The sequence below is a fragment of the Theobroma cacao genome, chromosome 4 (genome assembly GCF_000208745.1).
Source record: "Theobroma cacao cultivar B97-61/B2 chromosome 4, Criollo_cocoa_genome_V2, whole genome shotgun sequence".
NCBI classification, from domain to species: Eukaryota; Viridiplantae; Streptophyta; class Magnoliopsida; order Malvales; family Malvaceae; genus Theobroma; species Theobroma cacao.
This window is the reverse complement of record NC_030853.1, coordinates 23666611-23692229: the sequence shown is the minus strand read 5'-3', so window position 1 is coordinate 23692229 and position 25619 is coordinate 23666611. Positions and strand designations below refer to the sequence as shown.

The 25619-nt window shown below is 34.6% G+C and overlaps 3 protein-coding genes across 6 annotated transcripts; 2 read left to right on the top strand and 1 right to left on the bottom strand.

Annotated features, from left to right (window-relative positions):
• Positions 589-4519, top strand: LOC108660436 (heat shock 70 kDa protein 6, chloroplastic). Its single transcript, XM_007033650.2, has 8 exons — positions 589-1324; positions 1673-1925; positions 2152-2231; positions 2324-2466; positions 2563-2661; positions 2790-2979; positions 3161-3559; positions 3774-4519. Exons 1-8 carry the CDS (start codon positions 776-778, stop codon positions 4170-4172), a joined length of 2112 nt encoding a protein of 703 aa, XP_007033712.2. The 5' UTR covers positions 589-775; the 3' UTR covers positions 4173-4519.
• On the bottom strand, positions 5234-17497 carry LOC18602332. 4 transcript variants are annotated; one of them, XR_001927526.1, is made up of 15 exons: positions 17306-17446; positions 16674-16777; positions 15260-16183; positions 14805-14905; positions 14593-14707; positions 14179-14256; positions 13921-14013; positions 13320-13403; positions 11078-11176; positions 9652-9714; positions 9420-9450; positions 9011-9057; positions 7775-7999; positions 7245-7303; positions 5605-5739 (listed from the first exon to the last, which is right to left on the bottom strand). XR_001927526.1 is itself a non-coding variant. In XM_007033646.2 (14 exons), exons 2-14 carry the CDS (start codon positions 16719-16721, stop codon positions 5505-5507), a joined length of 1977 nt encoding a protein of 658 aa, XP_007033708.2. In that variant the 5' UTR covers positions 16722-16777; positions 17474-17497; the 3' UTR covers positions 5234-5504. The 4 variants fall into 4 exon arrangements, 3 of the variants coding, with proteins under 3 accessions (XP_007033708.2, XP_007033707.2, XP_017974902.1); XM_007033646.2 differs by lacking the exons at positions 7775-7999; positions 17306-17446 and adding an exon at positions 17474-17497 and having other exon boundaries at positions 5234-5739; XM_007033645.2 differs by lacking the exon at positions 7775-7999 and having other exon boundaries at positions 5234-5739; positions 17306-17443.
• LOC18602331 (coiled-coil domain-containing protein 94 homolog) lies at positions 20330-25592 on the top strand. The gene is made up of 8 exons (XM_007033644.2): positions 20330-20621; positions 21280-21429; positions 21536-21670; positions 22777-22842; positions 23443-23493; positions 23589-23696; positions 24685-24769; positions 25260-25592. The coding sequence occupies exons 1-8, from the start codon at positions 20424-20426 to the stop codon at positions 25412-25414; spliced, it is 948 nt and encodes a 315-aa protein (XP_007033706.1). The 5' UTR covers positions 20330-20423; the 3' UTR covers positions 25415-25592.

The following is a 25619-nucleotide window of genomic DNA, read 5'->3' as shown; positions in this document are numbered from 1 at the left end:
TATATATATATATATATATATATATATATATATATATATATATATAAGGGGGAAAATAAAGGTTATTTTTTAACTCTTGTAGTTTTGGATGTTAATTTAAAAAAAGTTGAAGTTGTTAATATTAAATGTTATGATTTATATATGTTTAATAAATTTTATTTATTTATATTAATTTGTATTAATTTATTTATATTTAGATTATTTGTATATTTTATAATTATAAGTAAAATTTATAAATTTTAATTTTTTTTATTTATAACCGAATCAATCAAATTAATTTAATTTAATTGATTCGATAATCTCTTTAAATTTAATCTAATTGATCAAGAGTTTCATTGGGCTTGAAAGGCTTTGATCAAGAGTAGGCCGTCTTTGAAACAACAAAGGGTGGAATTGAGCCCAACTTCTCCAACCACCTGGATCTCTCCTTCAATCTAAGCAGCAGCGACAAAGTATCAAATCGAACGGTCGTCAATCCTGCGCATCCGATGATTCTAGAATTGTCCACGTGTCACCACCTAACCCTCACACACAGCGCACGCAGACGCTCTACCTTGTTCCTCCTTCCCCTAAAAAAGGTCTAAACCCTTCTCCCTCTTTCTCTTATCTTCTTTCCAGTCATAAGCCAACGACAAAGCTGAAGCGTTTGCCTTTGCCTTTCCAATCTTCTCACTCTCGTTCCTTCTGGGAGTTAGGGTTTCCTTTTCTCTCGGTTTATTGAACGAAAGGCTTACGTATCCTTTGTTAATTCTTATCTTTACTTACACTTAGAAAAATGGCTTCCTCCACTGCCCAAATCCATGTCCTTGGTGGTATGGGCTTCGCATCCTCGAGAAAACCCAACCACCATTCACCCAGAACGGTTTTCTTTGGTCAAAGACTGGGAAAAACATCTTCGTTAAACGCCGCCTTCTTACGACTGGCTAAAGCCAACGGTAAGCGGTGCAATGTTGGGCCGGTCAGAGTAGTGAACGAGAAAGTGGTCGGTATCGATCTTGGGACCACCAACTCGGCCGTGGCGGCCATGGAAGGAGGGAAGCCGACTATAGTTACTAACGCGGAAGGGCAGAGAACGACGCCGTCTGTGGTGGCTTATACCAAGAATGGGGATAGGTTGGTTGGTCAGATTGCGAAACGGCAAGCCGTCGTGAACCCTGAGAATACGTTTTTCTCTGTGAAGAGGTTTATAGGAAGAAAGATGTCGGAAGTGGATGAGGAATCTAAACAGGTCTCTTACAGGGTAGTTAGAGATGAGAACGGGAATGTTAAGCTTGAGTGTCCTGCCATCGGTAAACAATTCGCTGCTGAGGAAATTTCAGCTCAGGTATAGTATACTGTTGCCTTCGTACTTTTGCTGTTATGTTCAGTCATCAATTGGATTGTCTTTGTTATGTCGGCTTGGCAATTTGAGAAATTGGAAATGTTTATGGAACTAAATTCACGGAATTTGAGTTTATTAGCGATGAATGCGTCGTGGATAAACTTTGGTTTGGATAAAAATCTGTTATTGCGCATATCGACTAAATGCATAATTAACATCGTGCTGTGGCCTCTCAATTCGTTGGTACTTCATAATGGCATTTATAAGCTAAGTGTAAGAACTTTGCACTTTTGCTGTTAGTAATTTAGAATCTTTCTATTGCTAACGAGATATTTGTAATTTTGGATATAGGTCTTGAGAAAGCTCGTTGATGATGCTTCAAAATTTTTGAATGATAAAGTGACCAAAGCTGTTGTTACTGTCCCTGCTTACTTCAATGATTCCCAAAGGACAGCAACAAAGGATGCTGGTCGAATTGCTGGGCTAGAAGTTCTCCGGATTATCAATGAACCTACTGCTGCCTCTCTGGCATATGGGTTTGAGAAGAAGAACAATGAAACCATCCTTGTGTTTGATCTTGGAGGTGGTACTTTTGACGTTTCAGGTATGCTGGCCATTTGAGAACTTAGCTATCTGCATGTATACTTAAGTTATGTCTTACAATGCTTATGTGTTACTAGGTGAAATAGTCAGTGATGTGCTTGGGGAATGCTTCCTTGGTTTGGTCGTCATTTGTTCTGAAGACTGATGACTATTGGTTGACTTCATTTATCTTTTATTTGGTGAAGATCCAACAAATTTTTTATTGTCTGTTTGTTAATATGTTACAGTGCTTGAGGTTGGTGATGGAGTGTTTGAGGTGCTCTCTACATCTGGAGACACACATTTGGGTGGTGATGACTTTGATAAGGTAGGTATTCTTAGATGAACGACCATTCTCCTTTGTCTTTGTTGTATCTTGTGGTGTTGAAGTAAGCACTATGTGTCATATTGTATGTGCAGCGAATTGTTGATTGGCTTGCTGACAACTTTAAGAGAGATGAAGGCATAGATCTTTTGAAAGACAAACAAGCTCTTCAGCGGTTAACTGAGACAGCCGAGAAAGCTAAAATGGAGTTATCATCTTTGACTCAAACAAACATAAGGCATCTCTCTCCAACTCTTTTCTTGGTGCCCATGATTTTATTTGTGCATTTCCAATGTGGTGTTTAGTAATACAGATTTTTCTTTTCTGGTTCCAGTTTACCTTTCATTACTGCCACTGCAGAAGGCCCCAAACACATTGAGACAACTCTTACCAGGGTTAAGTTTGAGGAACTCTGCTCAGACCTGCTTGACAGGTAGATTTATATTATTGCAATCTGTTTCTATTCTTTTCATTTCCAAAACAAAAAGAATATTCTGCTTATATTGTTCCTTAATTTTTTGGCTTAATCACTGAAGATTTTGGGTTTAATATGTTTTGTAGGCTGAAGACACCAGTGGAGAATTCCTTGAGGGATGCAAAACTTTCTTTTAAAGACATAGATGAGGTAATTCTTGTTGGTGGATCAACACGTATGCCTGCTGTTCAGGAACTTGTGAGGAAGATGACCAGCAAGGAACCTAATGTGACCGTCAATCCAGATGAAGTTGTTGCCCTGGGGGCTGCAGTTCAGGTGGGTTTAGTACTGTTTAAGTCATTTTGATAGCTCTATAGTTCTTGTTCCTTTTGGCAGTTGAATGTGACAGGATTGGTTTATAGATATTTTGGGATTAAAATTTTGCAGCAACTTGTCTTATTATCTTTATAAGTTTTAGTTTTAATGTTTTCCCTTCTGTCTCCCCAATTGGTTGTAGGCCGGTGTTTTAGCTGGAGATGTCAGTGATATTGTGCTTTTGGATGTGACACCTTTGTCACTTGGACTGGAAACTCTGGGTGGTGTTATGACCAAAATCATCCCAAGAAACACTACATTGCCCACCTCCAAATCAGAAGTGTTCTCAACAGCTGCTGATGGCCAGACAAGTGTTGAGATTAATGTACTCCAAGGTGAAAGAGAGTTTGTTAGGGATAACAAATCTCTTGGCAGCTTCCGTCTAGATGGTATTCCACCAGCACCTCGTGGGGTTCCACAGATTGAAGTCAAATTTGACATTGATGCCAATGGGATCCTCTCTGTCACTGCTGTTGATAAGGGCACTGGGAAGAAGCAAGACATCACCATTACTGGTGCCAGTACCTTGCCCAGTGATGAGGTAGGCATTTAGTTCTTGGATGAATTTTTATTGTTGCTCAGATTAATTTCTCTTAAGCTATTTCAAAAATTATTTGCACTTTTTTTTTTTTTGAAAAGTAATTATTTGCACTTATTTGGTTGCATGGAGTTATATATTTGCATTGGATGCTAGTATTGGAAATGGCTTCTATGTTTAGTATATCATTTCCTAATTCTGTTGTTATAATATGCAGGTTGATAGAATGGTAAAGGAAGCTGAGAGATTTGCAAAGGAGGATAAGGAAAGAAGAGATGCTATAGACACAAAGAACCAGGCTGACTCTGTTGTCTACCAGACAGAGAAGCAGCTGAAAGAACTTGGAGACAAGGTACCTGGTCCTGTCAAAGAGAAAGTAGAGGCAAAACTGCAAGAGCTCAAGGATGCAATTTCAGGGGACTCAACTCAAGGTATGAAGGATGCGATGGCTGCCCTCAATCAAGAGGTCATGCAGCTTGGCCAGTCGCTGTACAATCAACCTGGTGCTGGAGGCAGTGCTGGGCCCGCACCTGGTGGTGAAAGTGGGCCTTCAGATTCATCAAACAAGGGGCCTGATGGTGATGTAATCGACGCTGATTTCACTGACAGCAAGTGAAGCTAGGTTTTGAGTTGTGTACAAGGATTTTTGGCTGGGTGTTGGTGCGGAGGTGGGGATTGAATTTCCTATCATTTTTGTTCCGTGGTAGGTGACAGAAAACAATTGGCTTTAGATTATAGAGGATGAAGCACCATATATAGAATGCGCAAATAGTTATAATTGTGGGTGTTGAGCCCGTGAACGTTGTTTAAATCGTTTGATAAAATGGATTTCTTGAATTGACTTGTATGAATGTTAAGTCTTGGATTGAACCTGTCCAGGGGTTACCCCGTACTTGAGCAAGAGAACTTAATGTTGTACAGTCATCTAAATTCTTTCTTATTGATGCGTACCGCTACCTATTACTCCTCTAGTGCTTCAAGTGGTTAGAACTTAGAAGAGAACAGTCGCACTGTTTGGATTTGTGACGCTTAGCGTCTCAAAATATCCATTTGGCCTAGAGTTTGCTATTGGAAAGACAGAACTTAGAAGCTTTAATATGTAGAGAAAAAACCCCGTTGTGTATCGGGTTGCTTAAAGTTCAAAACGTATCGTTCCGGGGCTCGGATTTTCATCTTCCTTGCCTTTTCCAATCCTTTGGGACCATGCTTTTAGGACAAGGATGGAATAATGGAGGAGATGGTCACACTGCAGCAAAATAACCAAAATTGAGCAGGGGAAGCCCGTCCTAGTCGCCCAGCGAGTCAGTGCTATTGTATTATGTATGGAAGCCCTTCGCACCCTCGATGGAGTTGCTTGCGGTAGACCGTTCCCACAGTATGAGCACATATATGTGGTGGGGCAGCTGTCAGTTGGTACCACCATCTTAAGGAAGTTGAAGGAGTTCGACATTCCCAGCTCTGGCCACTTACGTTGCAAAGTTCATAGACAACACTTATCGGCCAACCAAGTTGTGAAGTGGGTGAGAGCAGCGGATCTAAGTGCTGCTTGCGGGTCCTTTCCCCTGCCCTGCTTGCTTGGTATACTATGATTGGTTTTGTTTTGTTATGTTATTTTTTATTCAGTTGGGGAATTCCAAGTTCACATGCATATAATTAACCAAAATAGACAGCTTAACAGATTTCTAATTAAAACCACAATACCGAACTAAGCTGCAAATATGGAAACAATTGCCAAGCTTCTTTATTGGTTGGTACATTTTGTTGGACGATTATTATAGAACTCTGTTGATCTAACTAAATGTACAGGACTCGTTCTTATGGTTTTGAACAGGTCAGCATCCATATAATGTCTTATTCACTATATCTGAGTGAGCGAGGTCAACTTGCAGTCACCAATACCATGCTCAAATGAAGTGCCATACTGCACAGCAAGGACAATGTATAATACCTATGCTTCAGAGAGATCAACTTTCTCATTCATTGGAGCTATTACTTCAGGAGATGGATCTTGAATTCCTTCTGCATCTGATGGTTGAGATTCAAGCTTTGCAGCAGCCTGCAACACTCGATTTTGAACATCTAAGGACGAGGGTGAAGTTGGAAGTCCAATGCGATTGGTTTCTAACTTCCCAGCAGCCCATGAAAGTGCCTGCGCCCCAACTCTGACAGGAGCCAGCAAGAGCCTTCAAGAAATTTTTTAATTAGAACAAATAATTGATATCAAAGTTCAGCGAAATCAGAATGAACTTATAAAGACAAAGAATCACAATCCTTAGTCCATGAGTAAGATAACAAAAATGCAAAATTACACAAAATATTCAAGATGACTTAATCAGCATTTAGCTCATAGATGACTCCAGCAGGACAGGAAGAACAAGACTATTGGTGTGTAGAGGGCCAAGGTCATCCAATTCTACTCAATGCAAATGACTGACAGTTGAAATAACATTTTTAAGTTTCCAGTTCATGAGATCTTTTTCACTCTTCCGCCACCCGAGAAAATAATGCCTGGCAACAGTCATCATAATCATTTTTTGGAAATGGTATCATAGGACTCCACCATCAGGGGCCACAGAGATGAAAATTCACTAGTTGTCTCAAAAGATTAGTAACCCTTAAAGAGAATGTATGCCTGTCACTATAGAAATATCATCACAAAAATAGCGAGCAGAATAATATTGAAGGATATAAAATATCATACAACTGGAAACAAAATCAACTACACTACTTAAATTTTGTGCATTTTTGTGAAGTAACATTTAAAGAGAATGTATGCCAGAAATGTGGCTAAATTGATTACATAAAATAAACTATTTGACTTCAATTTTAATTTTAATAAAAATGTCTATCTCTAAGATGCAAAGGTGTATATACAACTATTGCTCTGTACATGAGTTATTGTCCATATTTGTGTATAATATATAGAAGTGCATGCTCTAAATGCCCCTTCTATCATTTTGGCCTTGCATCAAATTCTGATTCTGTTTTCACAACAAAGCAATAGTAGATGCAACCTAAATATGGACCTGGTTGAGCTTGGGGTTTGCCAAGTTTCAGAACCAACTAGGTCTAACCAAAATTGAACCAAGACTACTGGCTGATCAAGTTCAAGTCCATACTATATTAAAACAACACAGAGCTTCCAGCAACACTAATAGAATATCTTCCTTTTCTTAAGTTTATTCCCTAGGGTAATGGCATAGTTCAAAGTGAATAATCATACTCCCTTTGTCCCATAGGTATTGTCCTTATTTGACTTTTTATGGTCAAAATTTTCAACTTTGACTTCATTTTATTCCAACTATTATTGATTAAAATATGAAAAAAGCTTTGAAATTTTGAATGAAGAGGTTTTTAATATATTTTATAAATATTTAGTTTAATAACATATTTAAATAATCACAGGCAAAGTTTAAAAAATTTAACAGCAAAAGCCAAACGCAAACATTATTTACGGAATGTAGGGACTACTTTTAAGTGACATCCCAATCAATAGACTAACTACCCTACCTTCAGATTCTGAGAATGATGAAGAGCTACAAATAATAAGATTTCTTAACTTGATCTCAAGTGGGTTTGTTTTTCCTATTAATAGCAACAATGCAAAAATAAACTAGACAATCATTTTAAACCAGACTAGTTAATGTCATAAGTGTCAGTATTATAAGCTCTATGAAGAAGGCCTTACCTTATGTCTTTCTTCAAATCTTCAGAGTTCTCATATGAAGAGACCCGCCAGTAAATGGTCTGGTGGAGTCAAAAGGAAAAAGCAAGGTTAGAATCACCATTATCAAAAATCCAAATGCAAATGAACTGCTGAATTTTTATTTCAAAGTATTCTATAGGAGAAATTGAATGAAGGATGTTCAGCATGCCTACAAGAATTCGAAGCCCCATTAGTATACATTTAGAACATATTTACGGGCCTTGGTCAGTACATTGTCTTATTTTAGAAACTTTTCCAAAGAATCTTTTTCATATGATTATAATTTTTCATTGCTTTCAACCAACATCTCACAGGAGTACACCACATAAGAAAAAGCAAGGGAAACAAAGAAGAGAAGGGGAAAAGGTGGGGGAAATGGACAAAAGCCAACTTCTTATTACCTAAGAGTCGCCAGTAATAATTTTGTGCCTGAAAGAAACCATCTCAATGTCAAAAGGAATATGTAAGTATGTGGAACTTGGATGATAGAAAATCATCAGATCATCTTTGACCATGAAGATCTCCCAGGTGGGAATCGTGAAACCTAATTTGTATTTCTGTTTGAACTGTGACTTGCTATTTGGAACTGAATCACTCAGGAATCTACAGATTGCAGCTCAGGTTCCTTATGATCTGTCAGGTTTTGGTGTTTTATTGAGTGGGGTAATACAGATAAGGTAGTCAGAAATGCCTGCTAGTCCTTGACATCCTGCTACAGCCACATGATATGAGAGTTTCTGTACATTTTGTAGGTCAATTGAAGGAGAGAGAACTAAGTCAATAGCTTCTTGACCAAAAATTGATCAGAGAGTTCAAATAATTAAACAAGCAAATTTCCAGAGAGACCAAAGGACATTAAGCTAAGATAAAGATACTTAATTCTTATTAGAACACTGAATAATACCTAATGTGGAACTTTAAGGTGCAAAGAATACACCAGAAACTAGAAAGATGCAGTATTAAAAGTCCTTCAGAAAATGTAGTACCCAGTTTATGTTGGCCATGCTAGTGACAGAGACAATTGGAAGGCTGAACTAAATAAAGCCACAGGTTGCTAATATCAGGGACATTGCCAATATATCCATGGATATATTGGGTTCTCATAGTTTCTATATATTTTCCATTTTTTCATTTATTTTTCCCATTGATATAACCATGCATTGGTGGATGAATATCGATAGACTGATCACCACTAATTGTTCACAAAATTCATCAAGTTTACTTCAAAACTCAAAATTCATGAAAAATACGACTATTGCTGAAAACACCCAAATTTTATATTTTTCATTTCATGGCATCAATTATCAAAGAACTTGAATTATGATCACAGTTTGACATCCTTTATGTTTTTATCATATTTGGTAGAATTGGAAAATTTCTTACAAGAGAATTAACTCAATAGTACCTAGTGACCTAAGAAGAATCAATTTTCAATATGATATAAGCCCCAAAGGAGGCATACCGCATAGTACCATTTTTTACAGTTCAACAACACAGGGGCCATGTTACAACCAATCACCATTCTCCTGGTAAAGAAAGATGGTGTTGTATGTTAAGACCAAACTTTGACTCTGTTTCCATAATATTGTAAAAATCACTAAATCCTTTATATATGTCTTTTTGTGCATAGCAATTCAAAAAAGTTACAAAATGTTGATAGTTTGTTTCAGCCCTGACAAACAAGGAAATTAATATCTAAGTACCAAGACCTTGAACAAGAGCACTTCAAGGCATGAGAATATACATACCTGGACAAGGCCAAGAATACCAATAAATTGTAATGTTTTCTCCCACTCTGATAAGTAGAGGAACAACATAAGGAAAAGGTAAGTAGTTATCAATAAGAATGTTGCAGAAGCATGACAAAAACCCGGAAAATAGGTTAACAAGAAGAAATATTATATAATCATCTCACTCTCTCTCCCTCCCCTCCTCCCCCTTCCCCAACCTCCCTTTCTCTCCATTATCTAAATTTCAAATCAAAACTTATAGTTACAGTAATGGAATTCAACAGTTCTAAGAAAGTGCAACTTGCATGTTCATAGACATCACAACATAAAAGTTCACTTTGAAATTTGGATATTGTCACAATCAATCATCGCTTCTAAGTTTTAACTTTAAAAGAAAAAGGATTAGTTTCAAGGAAGGACAAGATACCTATTAGTGCGTAGACTGCTGCTGCAGAACCCTGCCACAAAGAAATGTATTTAGCATTTGATGGGTTCGAACTGATATAATGCAAGAGGGAATGATGATGAAATTAAACACCCTTCTAGATACAAAATATATTTTGTACATTGCTCTGGCTAGTATAATGAGAATACTATTTTGAGTAGCATTCTAGCTAGAGCATAAAACTTATGTATCAGATAAGCAACTTGAGTCTTACCACACCATACCCAAGTAATTGCACCGGAGAAGGACTGATGTCTTGTAAGATTGCCTCAGCTTCCTGAGGGGAACACAAGATAAGATTAGTTAAATGAAAAGATAGAATAAAGAGAGAAAATGTGTTAGAAAGCATTTTTTTTTTCAAATCATTCTAAGATGGCACATTTTTGTTAGTATAAGCTATCACTAGGAAATCTTTTACCAGTGTGTGGCTTAAATGTATCCTTCTACTAAGGTAAGGCCAAGAACACGTCTTGACATGATTATATGAAAACCCAACCTGCTAAGCTAACTGTTCTGTTCGTGGCACAAAATTGCTAGTCCATCCTAAATTAGGGCTAATGCCTAAACAAAATAGAGTACAATGCACCCCTTTTTTTATTCAACTTAACTTATGTGTTGTTTGATAAACAATTGAAATTTTCAATTCTTTGAAGATTTTAGTTTTCAATGATTTAAGATTTTCAATGTGTTTCATAACTCATTTGGAAGATAACTTAATAAAAGATTTTCATGAAAAATGTTGAAGATATCAAGTAGATAAAGGCTACTTAATATATTAAGTCAATGTTAGTATGTACATTTTTTTGTCAATGATTTTATATTCTTCTCTTTTTAACTCTTCTTAGATATAAAATCTCCATAAAAGCATATCTCTTTTACAAAATATTCAATAGAAATATATTCAGCATTAATTTTCAGTAGTGTACCAAATGGTTGTCATAGTATAAATTCTGTACTTAAGAACATCCATTTTAAACATTCTACACTTAATTTGTTAGTGTTGAATTTTTCAGTTTATTAAACAGCACCTTAGTCTTCAAATGCATAACCTAGAGGTTGACATATGTGTAACCACCTTGGTGCAGAAAACCAGACAAGTTGCATACTTAAATGACCTTTAGAATCTCTAAAGTTTATGCCAACAGTTAAGAAAAAATAAAGAAAGAAAAAAAAAGGTGAAAAGCTCTAAATTCGAGCATGTTTTCTAGGTTGGGGACTCATAACTCCTCTACAGATTTCTTTCAACACAAGCTATAAAACAGCTATTATATTTGGGAGCAGTAACATCTAAGATTGTAGATTAAATACATAACTATAAATTGGACAAAACTATCTAAAATCAAACACATTCACTCAAGAAAATGTGTCTTATTTTCCCATGATGACCAAGTATATTCTAATAAAGCATGTAATTTTCTCCTTCTTTTGTTATTGGAACAACAGATTATGCATTTACTTGTAGCAGTTCTGTCAATGAAATATTAGTTCAGAGTAGGTTATGGTCTTCTAATCGCAAAAATAAACACATAAACAAAAGACAAAACAAATTCAAATCATAATCTTATGATGTTGATTAGAAATCAACATAGAAAATTGTTTATTTAAAGACTTATAGGAAAGAGAATACAGCATAAGAATACCTCATTAAGTATCGTAAGCGTTGTCTCAGGCTTGAGCTCCTTAATCCGGAGACCCTGTTTCACCCATGATTGGAAGCCGCCTTGGACCAAGTAAGGTCTCTGCAATGTAAAATAAAAATAAACAATTAGTTTATGCAACCTGTTTTGCAATACCAAACAACCTACATAGTATATGAAATGCAATAATTCATTAAAGTAAATACAAAGATAACTACTAGAAGTCGACAACTTCATTTCACAATCCACATAGGTGAACCATTCAGCTTTGCAGAATGAGCTAATGGCACAGTAATAGATCGCTTAAGGAGGTATTACCCTTTTTCTTGAAACCAAAAAAAGTACCACAAGGTTCTGACACAATAAACAGGCACTTTTTGTCTGAGGAAATCTCAATGGGAATGATTCATATATCCTACAGGCTAGTAGTTTAACTACAGGCCCTAGGGGATATCAATTGCCTAAAATAGGTTGTAACAGTGCACCACTTGGTCTTGCTCTAGGGACCTTCTTTATGGTATTTTCCCCGTTTATTTACATTAATCAATTCACCTTATCAAATTTACCATTAACTGGACCAAAAAGGAAAAGAAAAGAAAATTTACCAGTTCTAAAGTGCCTTTTTGCAGGTCTAGAGCAGTTCCCCTAAACTTCTCTTGTGTAATACAGCCAAGATCATCCCATCTACATATACCCCAACAGTAAAACCATCTTTTGGTTAACAGAAAATCGCAGTAACAAAATTCCTCAGTTCCACTTTCTGTTTTAACATCAAACTTCAACATACTCAGTACCAACTAAACTGCAAAGTGATACCTATTCCTCCTAAAGTACAAGCCCTATAGTATCCCAATATTCTCCAAGCCTGCTCAATCAACAATCACATAGGAAGATTGTTCAAACCTGCCATACACAATCGCCAACCTCTTTGTTTTCTAAGGTTGCTGAGCTTGCTCATCTAAATTTGTGTTCATTGAAGTTTATACACACACACACACACACATATATATATATGAACTATAAACCCAGATAGGGGTGAGCATTTGATCACTTCAGGTACATTGGTTAAATTTTTTGGCAAATTTAGAATTAATTGTTCCAATAAGTAATAACTGAGGACTTAATTAATGAAAAATTACAGTTAATTTAGTTTAGAAACTGAAAATTTTGAATTGCTTTTGAAAACGGAAAATTACAATGGCAAACTTTTTCAATCAACAATTGAGTAATATAATTACGGAAAAAGAAAAGAATAAATCTAAGTTGGGCAGAGGAGTATGTACATGTGTAAATAATTCAACAATTCCCATCATCATCAGATAAGAAAAATTCCCTACAAGTCATTCCAGGAGATGTTTAAAATATAATATATTTAATCCCTATGACCCACTCCAAAAGCCTTGACAATGAAACAGAGAAAATACACTAAAAAATGTCAAAACTACTACCTATCCAAGTCTCAAAGAACCAAAACTACGACTTTCATTTGAGACACTTCCTATGCCTCTTATGCTTGTTCATGCCCCCCTTTACCTCCTCCTTCACACAATCCACAAACCTTCTCTGCATCATTAGAGTTTGCCTCCTCATCCTTCATGGTCTCCAACATATCAAATCTTGTTGAAGAATTGAAGTGATGAGACTCCAATGATAGCCAGGAGGGAAATTCGGATAGGATGGCAAGGGGTTAGTAGATACGATATATTGAAAAATGAAATTAGATTGGACTGAGGAGAGTGAGCAACGATGTAATTCTAAGAATTCCAAAATAAGGGATTAGGATTTGGGGATCTGGCTATTTGAGGCTGACCACATTGTCAGTGGTTTGGGCTAGTAAATTTTCAAAACCATAACTGACCAGATTAATCAAAGATTCATTTTTTTCCTAAAGCCGCTCCAATTAACCAAAAAAATAAAACTTGTGAACTGAATTTAATCTATATTGGTTATTTCCATTTTAAATGAATATGCTCACCCCTTAGACCAAAGACATTCCTTGAACACCTAGCAGGCATATTTCAGAACACATATAGAGGTTTCAGTCATGTTCTGGTTCGTCGGCATGAGTTTTTTGGTTTTTTTTTTTGGCCAATTAAACATGAGATTAAATGTGATAGTTAATACACAAAAAAGGTAGGTGATGTCAATTCATGGATAATGCAATTCTCTCTCATTCCTCTTTAATTTTGTGTAAGACAAAGCTACTTTTCTTACAGAAGAACTTTGAAAATAAGCATACACTTACCTTAACCCCAAGTTTTCTCAATGATCTTGCAATTCCTTTAGAACGACTACCATCAGCATCCAAAATAATGACCTTGAACCTGTCCTACAAGTGGCAGAAAAAAAAATATTATGATGTCCTATTCAAAAGTCAGTAAAAAGGACCATTCCCCGTAGTTAACTGAAGTTAGATCCAACTATGTAAAATATTGGAGTCTGGAAGTGCATAATCAACCCTTGAACTAATTTATATGTCATAGAATTTACTTCAGTTTGTCCCCATAAATTCAGTCATTTTAACTCCCCACGTCTGTCTCTTCCTCCAACCCACCCTACAAACCATGGTTTCATAAAATTCTGATTACGTTTAAAACAATAATAGTATTTTTATTTTCTTAACATACATGTGTTCAGATTATGTTTTAAGAAGAGCAAGAAAGGGTTAGCAAAGGCCTAAAAATAGGAAGACACAAAATTATATGCTCGTGTTCACACCAACAAATAACAACATTACAGAGTTTGGTGAGTCTAACCCAAGATCTTTTTTGATCTTTCACAAAGCTTGGCTTAGAACTACTAAAACCTGTCCAGAGGTAAACAATGAAAAACAAGAAGCTGCAGACCTCAACAGTCTTCAAGTTCCGAATAACAGCAGCAATCAAGGAGTCATCAAGGTCCTTTCCACTCTTCAACAGTTTCCGCATTGAGCCATTAACCTGAACATAAATGAAGGCCAAAAGACATAAAACTTCAGGGAAGAGAATATAAGTAATTACCAACATGCATTGTCTATTTTGCAGAAAGCAATACTTAACAGTTAGCAACAAAGGAAAAGTACCAAAATTTTGAAATCCATGTAATATTAAGATGTTCATCCAAACCTCAGGTAAAGATACACTAGCATAATGAAACCGAGCCATTCTTCGAAGATCAGGAATGCCATCTCTCTCTCTTAAATCCTTGACAAAGTTAATGCCCAAAAATAAAGACTATTAGCCACGTGAAATTCGATAGAACAGAAACTAATTTTAACCTCAGAAAATTATACTTTAATCATCCACAAAGGCAAATAATGCCTAAGCAAAGTGGTATTAAAGCATTAGGATAACTTAGTTGACTAAGTCACTTTGAATGAATATCAATGTAAGTAATATGATTGTTGCTACAAAGTAGAAGAAAGGCACTTGGGCCCGGGGTTGGTTTTGATAGACATTCTAAGTTTGAGCCATGGTGCTCTCTTCTTTACTCAAATAAAAAAGGGCAAAAGAAGCCAACTAAAGGTCAGAGTCTCTTGCCTCAGGCCGGACATCAATAAGAATAGCATTCTCCCTTCCAGTCAAGAGCTCCAAAGTTAATTTAGGAGATAAGTCCCCAGAGTAACCGCTGTATGCCCATACCCAGTAAAACGCCCTGCACAGATCTGATAAAAAATATAAACTCCCCATGCAAAAAACAAATAATTGTCTTAAATGTATGATTAGAAATAAGCACAAAAGAACATTCATACCATAAAGTGGCCGAGGTGCCAATCAGAAGGAAAAATGGGATAATGGGATCATTTGGGTCAAAGCCAAGACTCCTTTCCAACCCCTCAATACCAATGTAAACCTGCTTGCAGCATATTGAAATTCAAACAAAATGCTCCCAACCGAATAAGAACAAATGCTGATTAAAAACATAAGTGAGCTGAATCCCATCCATGAATCTTCCAACAATTTATAGGATCTCCATAGCAAAGTGATGATTGATGAATTTGATTAAAAAACATTATCCTTGAACTAGAAAATTTGACTACTCATAAAGTTGATTTGCTTCAAATCGTGTTCTATTGTTTAGTACAATTAACTCAAATTAGTGCCAACTACTTACTAATAACTACAAGCAGAAGTTTGCTTGTCAACCATCCAAAAAGGTAAAAACCATGATTTGTGAAGCTGATAAGCATGCCAAATAAAAGATTACCTGTTGAAAAGCAGCCCCAACAGGCTTTAAGGCTTTTCCTGTTCTCTCTTCATACAAAGCCAGTGCATCATTGATCTCTGGTGGAAGACGTTCCTTGGCAGAACCATAAAAATATACCAAAGAAGATGCCCCATTTGATAAAGAATCCTCCACTACAACAATTGTACGCCTCAACAAGTCAACCAGAAAAGCATTAGCTTTACCCAAGGCTTCAGTCAAGTCATTTGACAAGTTAGAAACCTTATTGCTAGCTGATGCCTGCACATTGTCTACAGCTTCAGAGGCGCTTGTAGTAACAGAATTTATAGATGATGTAATATTATCCAATAAGCTTTTCACAGCATTCTCTCCCTTGTTTACAGAAGAGTTGATGGACTTATTAAACCCGGAGAGAAAATCATCAAGACCAGTTTTCACACTGGATAATGAATCATTATCAAAATTCAGGGAGCTAGATGCTGCAGTGGAATTGTCAGGCAGCATGTCAACAGTTGTCACGGTTTCAGGTCCCACCATCCCTACGGAATCATTGGTACTTTCAGCTGACTGATTTGTCAAATCCACAAGTTTCTCTTCCGCAGCAGATAAGCTAGAAGTTTCCACATATTTCAATTGCCCAACTTCAAATGGGGTTGACTCATTTATTGCTTGAATTGAAGGACTCCCCTCATTAGAAAAGGTGCATTTAACATCATCTAACTCATCTGGGCAAGAATAACGATTAATAAGATCCATGGACACTGGTTGTTCAGCACTTTCAACAAAGTTGGAGTAGAAAGACTCCATTGCTTGTGGTTTAAAAGACATTCTATGGAGATGATTTCCATTTGACATGCCCAAAACAGACTTGTCTTGAGCATTACATCTGGACTGAAAATCCTTCTGGAATGGAGTGAAGGGGCGGAGACCTCCATGGAATGAAATCTGCCAGAGGCATCGTTTCAAATACATGAATAGACTGCTTCTTAAGAAACAATTAAGCAATACCATTTTAAAGGAATGTCAAGACTTGGTAAAAACGTTTGTTACACAAGGAAATGAATACTTTAGCGATATAAGCAAGATAACACAAGCAACAAACAACCGACTACTAATTTATCCTATAAACAAAAAGCAATGCCCAAAATAACTAGGACATATTAAAGACTGCAACCGACAGTGTATATAATCTTCTCTAAAACGCAGTACCCCCTAAATGCAGCTCTGATTCATTCACTAACCAACTACTACAAACTCCTGAACAGTCAAACAGATTGAATGTACCATAAGCAATTAAACTTAATTAGTTTAATTAAAAGGAAGTTATTTAAGCATGAAACAATCAAAATTTAACGAAATCAAATAAACCAATACAAACTAGTCAAATAGTGTATAGAAGCGAGAAGTTTACTGTTCAAGAAAGTTGAAACACCACCTGAGAATGTGAAGAACAACCAGGGGTGGCTGAGCAAACAGGCAACATCGTTCAAATGTTCTCAATAGCACAGCAACGTTGGATTCAACAAACTCTCATATCTGCTAAAATTCCACCAAAAACAACACATCAATCTCCAATATGAAGACACCTGACTACTGAGAAATTCAAAGTTCATTAGACGAAATCTGGAAACAAAGCAAAAAGGGTAAAATTTTTAGGACAATCCTAAGTCAATAGAATCAAAAGTATTAATGGGGATCGAATATTAAGCAAGCTTGTTTAAAACCCATTTTAATTTTGAAGACAATGAGATCAAAACTTATAAGTCTCACTCCAAAAAAAAAAAAAATTTAAAGTCAAGTTTTTTCCTTTTAACTGATTCCTTTAATGGGTTTCTTCAAATTCAATCTCTAGAGTCATTGCACTAAATAACATCCAAATGCCAGAAACAACAACAAAAAAAAAAGAAAGTTCTTTAACGTGGGATTCTTGAAAACTTTACAAAAAAAAAACCAAAGAGGAGATCAAGTATTCAAGTGGGGCACCAAGTAATTCACTCTAAAATGCAAGATTGCAAGTTTCTACCAAAACTGAAGCAGGTAAAATTAAAACAAGTTGAGAACTAGTACTTGAAAAGAGTTAAAGGGAAAGAAGTAAGTGCTTAAGGATATTGGTGAGCATGCAGATTGCGGGAGGACCATGAGAATCAAGAGAAATATATAAACAGAAAGAAATGGGTGACGGTGGAAAATCGTATGGATTATTCAAGCCGTAAGCTTCATCTGTTAATGGCTTACTTGGCTACTCTTTGCCTCTCGTTTGGTTTGTGGGGACAAATTTCGGATTCCCATTTCTTATGCGGTTTTGTCTTTTTGATTAAATTCTGAACGTTGCCCCTGTGGTATTTTATTATGTCAAATTTATCCCCCATTTGTTGTTTATTTTATAATTTTAACTGAAAATATATTTTTTATGCGGTACCCTTTGGCGGGGACATGAATATGAAGCCGATAATGGATAATTCAGGACAGCAACGTCTGGCTCAGTGATGAGCACTCGTTTTTCTTTTTTGTCAAGTTTCCATGTTTGGAATAATGGAATGGGCATTCCATTCCGGGTTTGTTCCGGATGGATGCCCAATCCATAGTTTGCTTCAAATTATGAGTAGAAATGATCATGTCGTATCAAGGGTTTTTTCCAAGTTTGATCGGAATGGCCATTCTTCTTCCCTTCATAGGATTAGCTATTTTCGACTCTGTCAAGAAATAGAAATAATATTTTATGGACCATTTTCAAGCATAAGCAAGAGAATATAATTGAGGATTAAATTTCTATCATTTTCGATGGTCAAAAAATTATTAAATTATGTCAACGAAAAGTTATGATTACCAAAAGTGAGGAAATGGACTTTTGATGACCAAATTCAATTGAGAAATACCGACGCGGGGAGTCAAACAATTACATCTATCGCTGAGAACCATGATGATGCGTCGCCAGCTTAATTCTAAGCAGCCCAATCTCCCTCGTTGCAAGGCTTTTACGGTGCATCAGTGGCTTGGAAAGGAAGATGGAAAAGAAAAATATGGTGATGAAAAGGGAAACAAAAATAATAAAAATTTTATTAATTAAATAAAAAACTATATAAATTATTATTATTTTAATACAAAATAATTTAGCCATTTATGTTTATTCCAACAAATAAAATATTATAATAATTATTTTATTTTATTTTATTTTTCACTATTTTATTCTTAGGAAGTAATCATTCCATTTCTCATTTATTCCTTTTTTTTCCATAAACTAAACCTACTATTAAGATGAAAGCTTCTTCTCTTCGTCGGAAAACCAAAGGGGTTGTGATATGGGTCGGGATGCCAATGCGGTGTATAAAACAGTCAATTTGTGTAACCATTTTTCCGACGAAAGAAAAAGCATAATTTAGGGATGATAATGGGTAATTTGTACATTCAAGATAAGTAGTTGATATTATCTAATGTGACTTTATTAAGATTCTTTTATGAGATTTCAATTGAAAAATAATAAAATAATACTCCTAAACACCTTATTTTGTTCCAACTTTGATTTCTTTTTATTATTTTTATTCTTTTACTTTTTAATTTCATTTTATTTTTGTTTTTTTTATGTATATTCTTATTTATTTTGAGTGAGACTTAAAAATTTAATGGGTCTATGACCTAATTTATAAACTGGGTACAAGCCCAATTTTTTTTTTTAAAAAAAAAGCCATTTAGGGCCTCGGGCTAAGAAGCCCACAAGACAGAAAAGACAAAAGAAAATAATAAAAAAAAGAAAGTCAAAAATCAAAACAAGTAAACAAAATTAAAAAAAAAAAACCCTTCCTCTCTCTGCCAAATCTCTAAAAGATATTCCCATTTCCAATCTCTAAAATTTCTTTATAATCCCTAAAATCAATCCCTAACAAAATAAAAGCCAAGTTTCTCCTATGTCCATGCACTTTTTTTGTTATTTTAATTTAATTGTTTACTTTTTATTTGTACATTTATCATAATCATGAAAATAGAATTAGATAAGATAGATTTTAATCATAAGTAAAATAAAATAAATTTTGATCAATCAAAATTTATTTTATTTAAAAATAAATCTTTTAAATAAAATTTTTAATAAAGGTTACAAGTAGTAATTTTGAAAAATATTTATAATTAGTTTAAGTATCAAAATTATTTCAAAGTGTTTGTTACTTGAATTTGATTACAAATAATAAATCTTTTGAATACTTTCTTACATACGTTAAATTAGAGCAATCATCAAAAAGTTTTCAAATTTTACATAAAATTTTTTATATTCACATATGTCATAAACTTTCAAATTACCAATTATCTAGTAATAATTAAACATGTATATATTCATTATAGAATCGGTCAACTATGTTTTTATCAACCAAAGCAAACCATCATAAAATTGAAAAGGGTAGAATGCTGAATATATCTAATTCAATATACAATTTCATGATTTTTTAAATAAAATTTACTGGTATATAATTATATAACAAGAAATTAAAACTATTCTTTATATAAATATAAATAAAAAGATGGAAGTCTAAATTTGATCAGTCTACTCCTTACATAATGAATTTAATATTGGGACATTTATTAAAAATCAATTTAAAGAGAATTGAAAAATAATGATAAATTTCTATAATTAAATTCGATGGAATAACCTTTTTGTTCATCTTAATTTTAATATTTTTTATCACATGACATACATTAATAAAAAAAAACTTTATTTTTAATAAAATATTATTTTTAAATAAAAATATTGATTGTTATATAATTAAAACAAAATATGCTATTTGTAAATTGATGGGTCACATAGTTAAAAAATTAATCCATCTTTTATTAATAAAATGCCATATCATGAAAAGTAAAATCTTAACACTATTATCAAATATTTTTAAAGAGACTCTTAATAATGTTAGAATTAGATTTGTTAAAATTTAAATAAAATAATTAAAATTGCAAATTTAAAATAAGAAAAGAATCGAATTTAGATTTTTGAAATTATTTACTTGTTAATCTATTTAACAGATTTATTATTATTATTTTTAATTATATTATTTGTCCTTACTCTAATCTTAAACTGCTTCGGAAATGATTTCACTATATAAGAAAAGTTCCCCTCCCTCTGTCGGTTAAACCAAACACTAAATTTCCAGTTCCACCGATAGATATCAAACGAAAACCCTAATTCCGGCAATCAGATTGAAAGATGGGAGAGAGGAAAGTGCTGAACAAGTATTACCCGCCGGACTTCGATCCGTCGAAGCTTCCGAGGGCCCGGCGACCCAAGAACCAGCAGATGAAGGTTCGAATGATGCTTCCCATGAGCATCCGTTGCAACACCTGCGGTAATTACATCTACAAAGGCACAAAGTTCAATTCCCGCAAAGAAGATGTCATCGGCGAGGTACATCCTTTTTAATATCCGTTAATTTTTAGTTTTCTGTTATTCTTAGCTTGGGTTTAACCATTCGGAGATATTGGTGTTTGTTTTTCCATTCAAACGCAAGCCAAAAACAAGTAGGAAAAGTAATAATCGAACGTTCGCTTTTGCTTTCTAAGATTCTGTTTGGTTGTTATTTTTTCTATTTACCTTTTACTATTTTTTTTATTTTCATCGCTATTCAAGAAAATCAAAATGTAGAAAAACAAAATCGTAATTAATTTTAATAATGAACAAATAACTAAAATGTAATACTAATTATAACATCATTGTTTTGTATGAAGGTAAAATCTTGCATTTTATTGTTAGAAGAAATTGCATTTTTAGTTTTTAATTTTTCAAAAAAAATTCTTATGCGTTTTGCTTCTTAGAGCAAAAAACCTGGTAGTAAAAGCAGAAACAAACGGTATCTATAAGTGTTTGTTGCTTCATTCAAAGAGTGCATGTAATGCTGGCATTGATACAGTAGTTAGAACTATGATACAAGTTTCAAGACTGATTTTGTGTCTTCATTTACCTAACCCTCACATTTTCATGAGGTTGTCACTAATTGCAGATTGAGAGCCTAATTTTTAGTGCATTTATTTACTTTTTTTTTTTTTTGTATTTCACCTATTTGCAGACTTATTTGGGAATCCAAATATTTAGGTTTTATTTCAAATGCACCAAGTGCTCTGCTGAGATTGCAATGAAGACTGATCCACAAAATTCAGATTATACTGTTGAATCTGGTGCAACGCGAAATTTTGAACCTTGGCGTGCTGAGGATGAGGTGAGTGCCTTGTGAATCAAGCTAAATGTTGCTATAGTTCTTTTAACAGTGCTGAATATATAGTCATGATTCTTATAATGAAATCTTGCATCTTTCCTTTTGTTAGGAAGCAGAGAAGGAGAGACAGAAAAGAGAATCTGAAGAAATGGGGGATGCGATGAAATCTTTGGAGAACAGAACGTTGGATTCCAAAAGAGAGATGGACATTCTTGCTGCACTTGATGAAATGAAGTCTATGAAGGTAGTTAAACTAACATTATGTATATTGTGCAAGAGATATGCTGCATTACCGCCATTACAAAATAGAATAACATAAAATGTTTTTTCTTTGTTTTGACTGCATCTATGGGTGTCAAATGGGTAGGTCATAAATGGATTGGGTCATAATTCCTCAGTTGTCCATTTTGTGACCCAATTAATTTATATTCTAATGCCCAACCTAGCCATTGCTCTGCTGATATATTTTGTCATATTCTTTTTTTAAAAAAAACTTTGAAAAAGTTTTTATGCACTTAAGTATTTACTTTTTTAAGGCCATTGTTTTTTTTTTCATAAAATAGGATCTTTTGTGGACTTAAGTATTTGCCATTACTGTTTGGGATTGAACTGAAAAAACCAAAATAGGTCTTTGTTACCAGATCTTAAGACAAAGGATGGCAAGCACAACACAACCAATGCAACAGCATTGCTTTCTCCCGATATATATGAAAACCAAATGAAGCCTCCAAACTCTTGCACCGATAAGATAGTTAGCGCAATAACCAGAAGCAAATTCTTAAGGTTTATCTGTAGAACAGTTCTAATCCTTTACCTAGCCATCCAAACATCTAAACTTATACTATAAAAGAGACAAAGAGAGCTAGGAACATGCATCTCATGCCTCTCTATGCCATCGGTGTTCAAATTGTTGTCAAAAGTAGCAAAATTCAATGAACAAAATGAGGAGTGTTTGGTTGTGGTGTTGGAGTGATGGGGTGGAGCTGCTAGAGGTGATAATGTTGGAGTGACATGGGGTGTGGAGGTTTGTGCCTGAAGCAATGAAGCTGTCAAGAATGGGGAGTCAACTGTTGAGGAGTCTCAAGACTCAAATGGTTTAAATGGTTTGAGTAAATGGGTCAAATAGATACCCGTTTATTATTCAATGATAAAGGATGAAATGGATGCTTGGCCCTTATTTCCCATTGAAGGAAAATGGGCAGGTTTGAGCAGACATTTGGGTATGGGCAGATATTGTCACTCCTAATTTTTCTGTTTGAAATTGAAATCCTAATGGTATATATTTATCTATCAAAATGGCCATATATTTTCTCCTTTTTGATACTAATGAAAGTCTGTTTTGTATTGCAGTCCAGACATGCTACTGTGAGTGTAGATGCAATGCTTGAGGCCTTGCAGCACACTGCTGCTGAAAAGGTAAAATATTTCTACTTATTTCATAGTGGCTTAAGTAGCTTTTATGCAGAAAAATCTCATGATTGTGCTTCATTTGTCCTCGATTTGATACTGTCCTATTTCTCCTAAAACAAAGGTGATAAATCTTTGGCTGGAATTTCTTGGCAATCACTAGCCCTGATTGAATTTATAGTTTTTTTGAGCTCTGATTTTAACTTTAATGCTACATTTCTGTAATTGTACATAAACAAAGAAAAGGAGAGGGGTTAATATGAAATGGAAAAAAAATGCTGTATTTGCGTATAGTCTGGAAAGATTTTTTTCCTGAATTACGTCAGCTTAATTTAATTACATCAGGTGCTATTAGGATATGCTTCCTGAATTATTGTTCATCCATGTTTAGTGAATGCAAGTTCTCTTAAATCCATTAACTCCAACATTCAAATCTTTATAAATGTTCACATTGCTCATCTCTTATACTTTTTGAGGGGGAGATGAATATTCACACAAACACAAAAAAAAAAAAAAAAAAAATTGTAGTGATAAGCACATTGCTTAAGTATGCTTGTATATCTTTTCGCTTTTGTGATTCTGACTACAAGAATATTGATTTGTTAACAGGAGAAGAAGTTAGAAGAAGAAGATGAGGCGCTTATAAAATCAATTTTTCAGGTTAGAATTGCTGTATTGCTCTTCCTTTCTTCCAGTCACAGTTGTTTCTTATCCTTGGTGGGCATGTTTCTAACATCAGTGTTAACTTTATGCAGAGGCCAAAGGAAGTTGTTCGAAGGATTTCGGATGAAGTTTTCAGCGAAGATGGAGATTTGACCCATTTATCAAGTGGCAATGGTGAAACCTCAAATGATGGCTTAAAGGTACTGCATTGTGTAACTTCAGTTAGCAAAATCATGCATATACACATGCATATGAAAAGTTTTTAAGAAAATTGTCTATATTTCACATATTTTCAATTGAAATTGCTGAATGGATTACTGACTAATTAGTTATAGTTTGATGTAATAGATTAAGTAAAAATTCATTTCGTTGTAATAAGTGTCACCTTGAAGATAGAACAAGATTTTTGTAAGGGGTTCACTGTATTGAAGACAAATAGGGAAAGCCAATGTTGTTTGTGCTAGAGGGTGACTGTCAGACATGGTATTTGTTTGACATGTGCATGTTCAATTTTTTCTGCAGTTTTTACTATTCTTAAAGGGGCAAGACCCTTATGATATGTTTACTTTGAGGTGTTGGTATGTTTATGACACAGCTACTTTAGGAACAATGAAGAGTCAGGGCAAGACGGTGGAAAGCAATCAGTTTGAATGATTTGTTATCTCATGTGATGGCAAAAAAATATTCTTCTTGAACTTGCAATTTTATTTTCCCAATGGAGGTTGTCAATTTGCTCTGCACCTATGCAAAGGGCCACAAAAAAAATTTAGGGGATGTTGGTAGTCATGCAACTTGTGCTGAATATCATGTTTATGTCCCTCCACAGAATAGTAGTTATAATGTGGCAACAATTTTCTTCACCATCTAGGTGTGGTGCTTGCAGATGCATACATCAAAATATCTCAATAGAGTTCAAGACAATTTTGTGAAAGATTTCAACTGAAATGTCATCAGTTTTGGGAATTTGTTTCTTTTTTGTTTGTAAGGGGTATAAATTGATTAAATCAAAGAAATTACATAGACAGGGATTGAATTATGTTTGTAGAACTGTGAATTTCCAGCACTTATTTTAATTTTCCTTTTAAATATACCCGGCTCATGGAATACTTCTTTATAGTAAAATCCCTATTACTGAAATTAAATGGTAAATGGCCTGTGAACTCAATCTTTTACGTGTATGCTATGCAGAGGAGAAAGGTGTCTGAAGAAGCTTCAAATAACCCTACAGATGCTTTGACAAAAGCTAGTGTTCTGGACAGCTCCAGCAGCAAAGGTATTTGTTGTATTTTTCGATTCTTTAATTCTACAGTGCATAAAATGTTAAAATGCTTTATTCTGATCAGAGACATTATTACTCATAGTATAAGTAGTTTAAATTTCTATTTAAAGCAAGAAAGAGTGAAATTGTAAATAAGACTAAACATTTTCTATCAATGCGCCCTGCTTAAATAATGTAGGTTATATTTCTAGAAGGATACAGCATAAGGGTTTAGCTACATGACCAAATTGTAATGCTTCAAAGTAAACCTATAGAATTAAGGTAATGTTTTTAGCAAATTTAATCATACATGCATGTTTTGCGGACATAATAAAACAAATCTCAAAGTATTTTCCTCCCCTTTTATTTGGCTACTAAGAGATTGACTAGCCGATCACTATCACTAGCAGCACTGAGGCTTAGTATCTGTAAAATGTGAATCAAGTAATTCCTTTTAGCTTGCATGTATCTAAATATGCTAATGAACTTGTTCGGTTGTTAACAGAAAATTCAAGTGTCTCGGGGACTCGCCAAGGCAAAGTTCCTTTCAAGCCTTCAATCATGATCTCTGTTGTGAGGAAACCAGAAGAGAAAATTGCTAACAGTACAAGCACTGGACTCCAATCACTGTGTCAAAACTATGACAGTGACGACGATTAGTGAATGGAGGTTTTTTTTTTTTTTTTTTATCTAACCCTACTAAATGATGACGATTGCTAACATTTTGTAATGTAATTCTGCTGTTAGAACACAGGATTGGAAAATTAAAAATATTAGAAAACATAACAACTTGTGTAAACATCATTTTTATCCAAAGGACTCGTTAATATATTATCAATATGACTCCTTAATGTTACAATTATTC

Coding starts and splice junctions, on each gene's coding strand:
- LOC18602332 (XM_007033646.2), bottom strand. CDS start 16,721: ATGTTGCCTGTTTGCTCAGCCACCCCTGGTTGTTCTTCACATTCTCAG. Junction 14,906..15,259: donor TTGGGGCTGCTTTTCAACAG/GTAATCTTTTAT, acceptor TGCTGCAAGCAG/GTTTACATTGGTATTGAGGG. Junction 9,451..9,651: donor AATTACTTGGGTATGGTGTG/GTAAGACTCAAG, acceptor TCTTTGTGGCAG/GGTTCTGCAGCAGCAGTCTA.
- LOC108660436 (XM_007033650.2), top strand. CDS start 776: ATGGCTTCCTCCACTGCCCAAATCCATGTCCTTGGTGGTATGGGCTTC. Junction 2,662..2,789: donor TGCTCAGACCTGCTTGACAG/GTAGATTTATAT, acceptor TATGTTTTGTAG/GCTGAAGACACCAGTGGAGA. Junction 2,980..3,160: donor CCCTGGGGGCTGCAGTTCAG/GTGGGTTTAGTA, acceptor AATTGGTTGTAG/GCCGGTGTTTTAGCTGGAGA.
- LOC18602331 (XM_007033644.2), top strand. CDS start 20,424: ATGGGAGAGAGGAAAGTGCTGAACAAGTATTACCCGCCGGACTTCGAT. Junction 20,622..21,279: donor AAGAAGATGTCATCGGCGAG/GTACATCCTTTT, acceptor ACCTATTTGCAG/ACTTATTTGGGAATCCAAAT. Junction 21,430..21,535: donor CTTGGCGTGCTGAGGATGAG/GTGAGTGCCTTG, acceptor TCCTTTTGTTAG/GAAGCAGAGAAGGAGAGACA.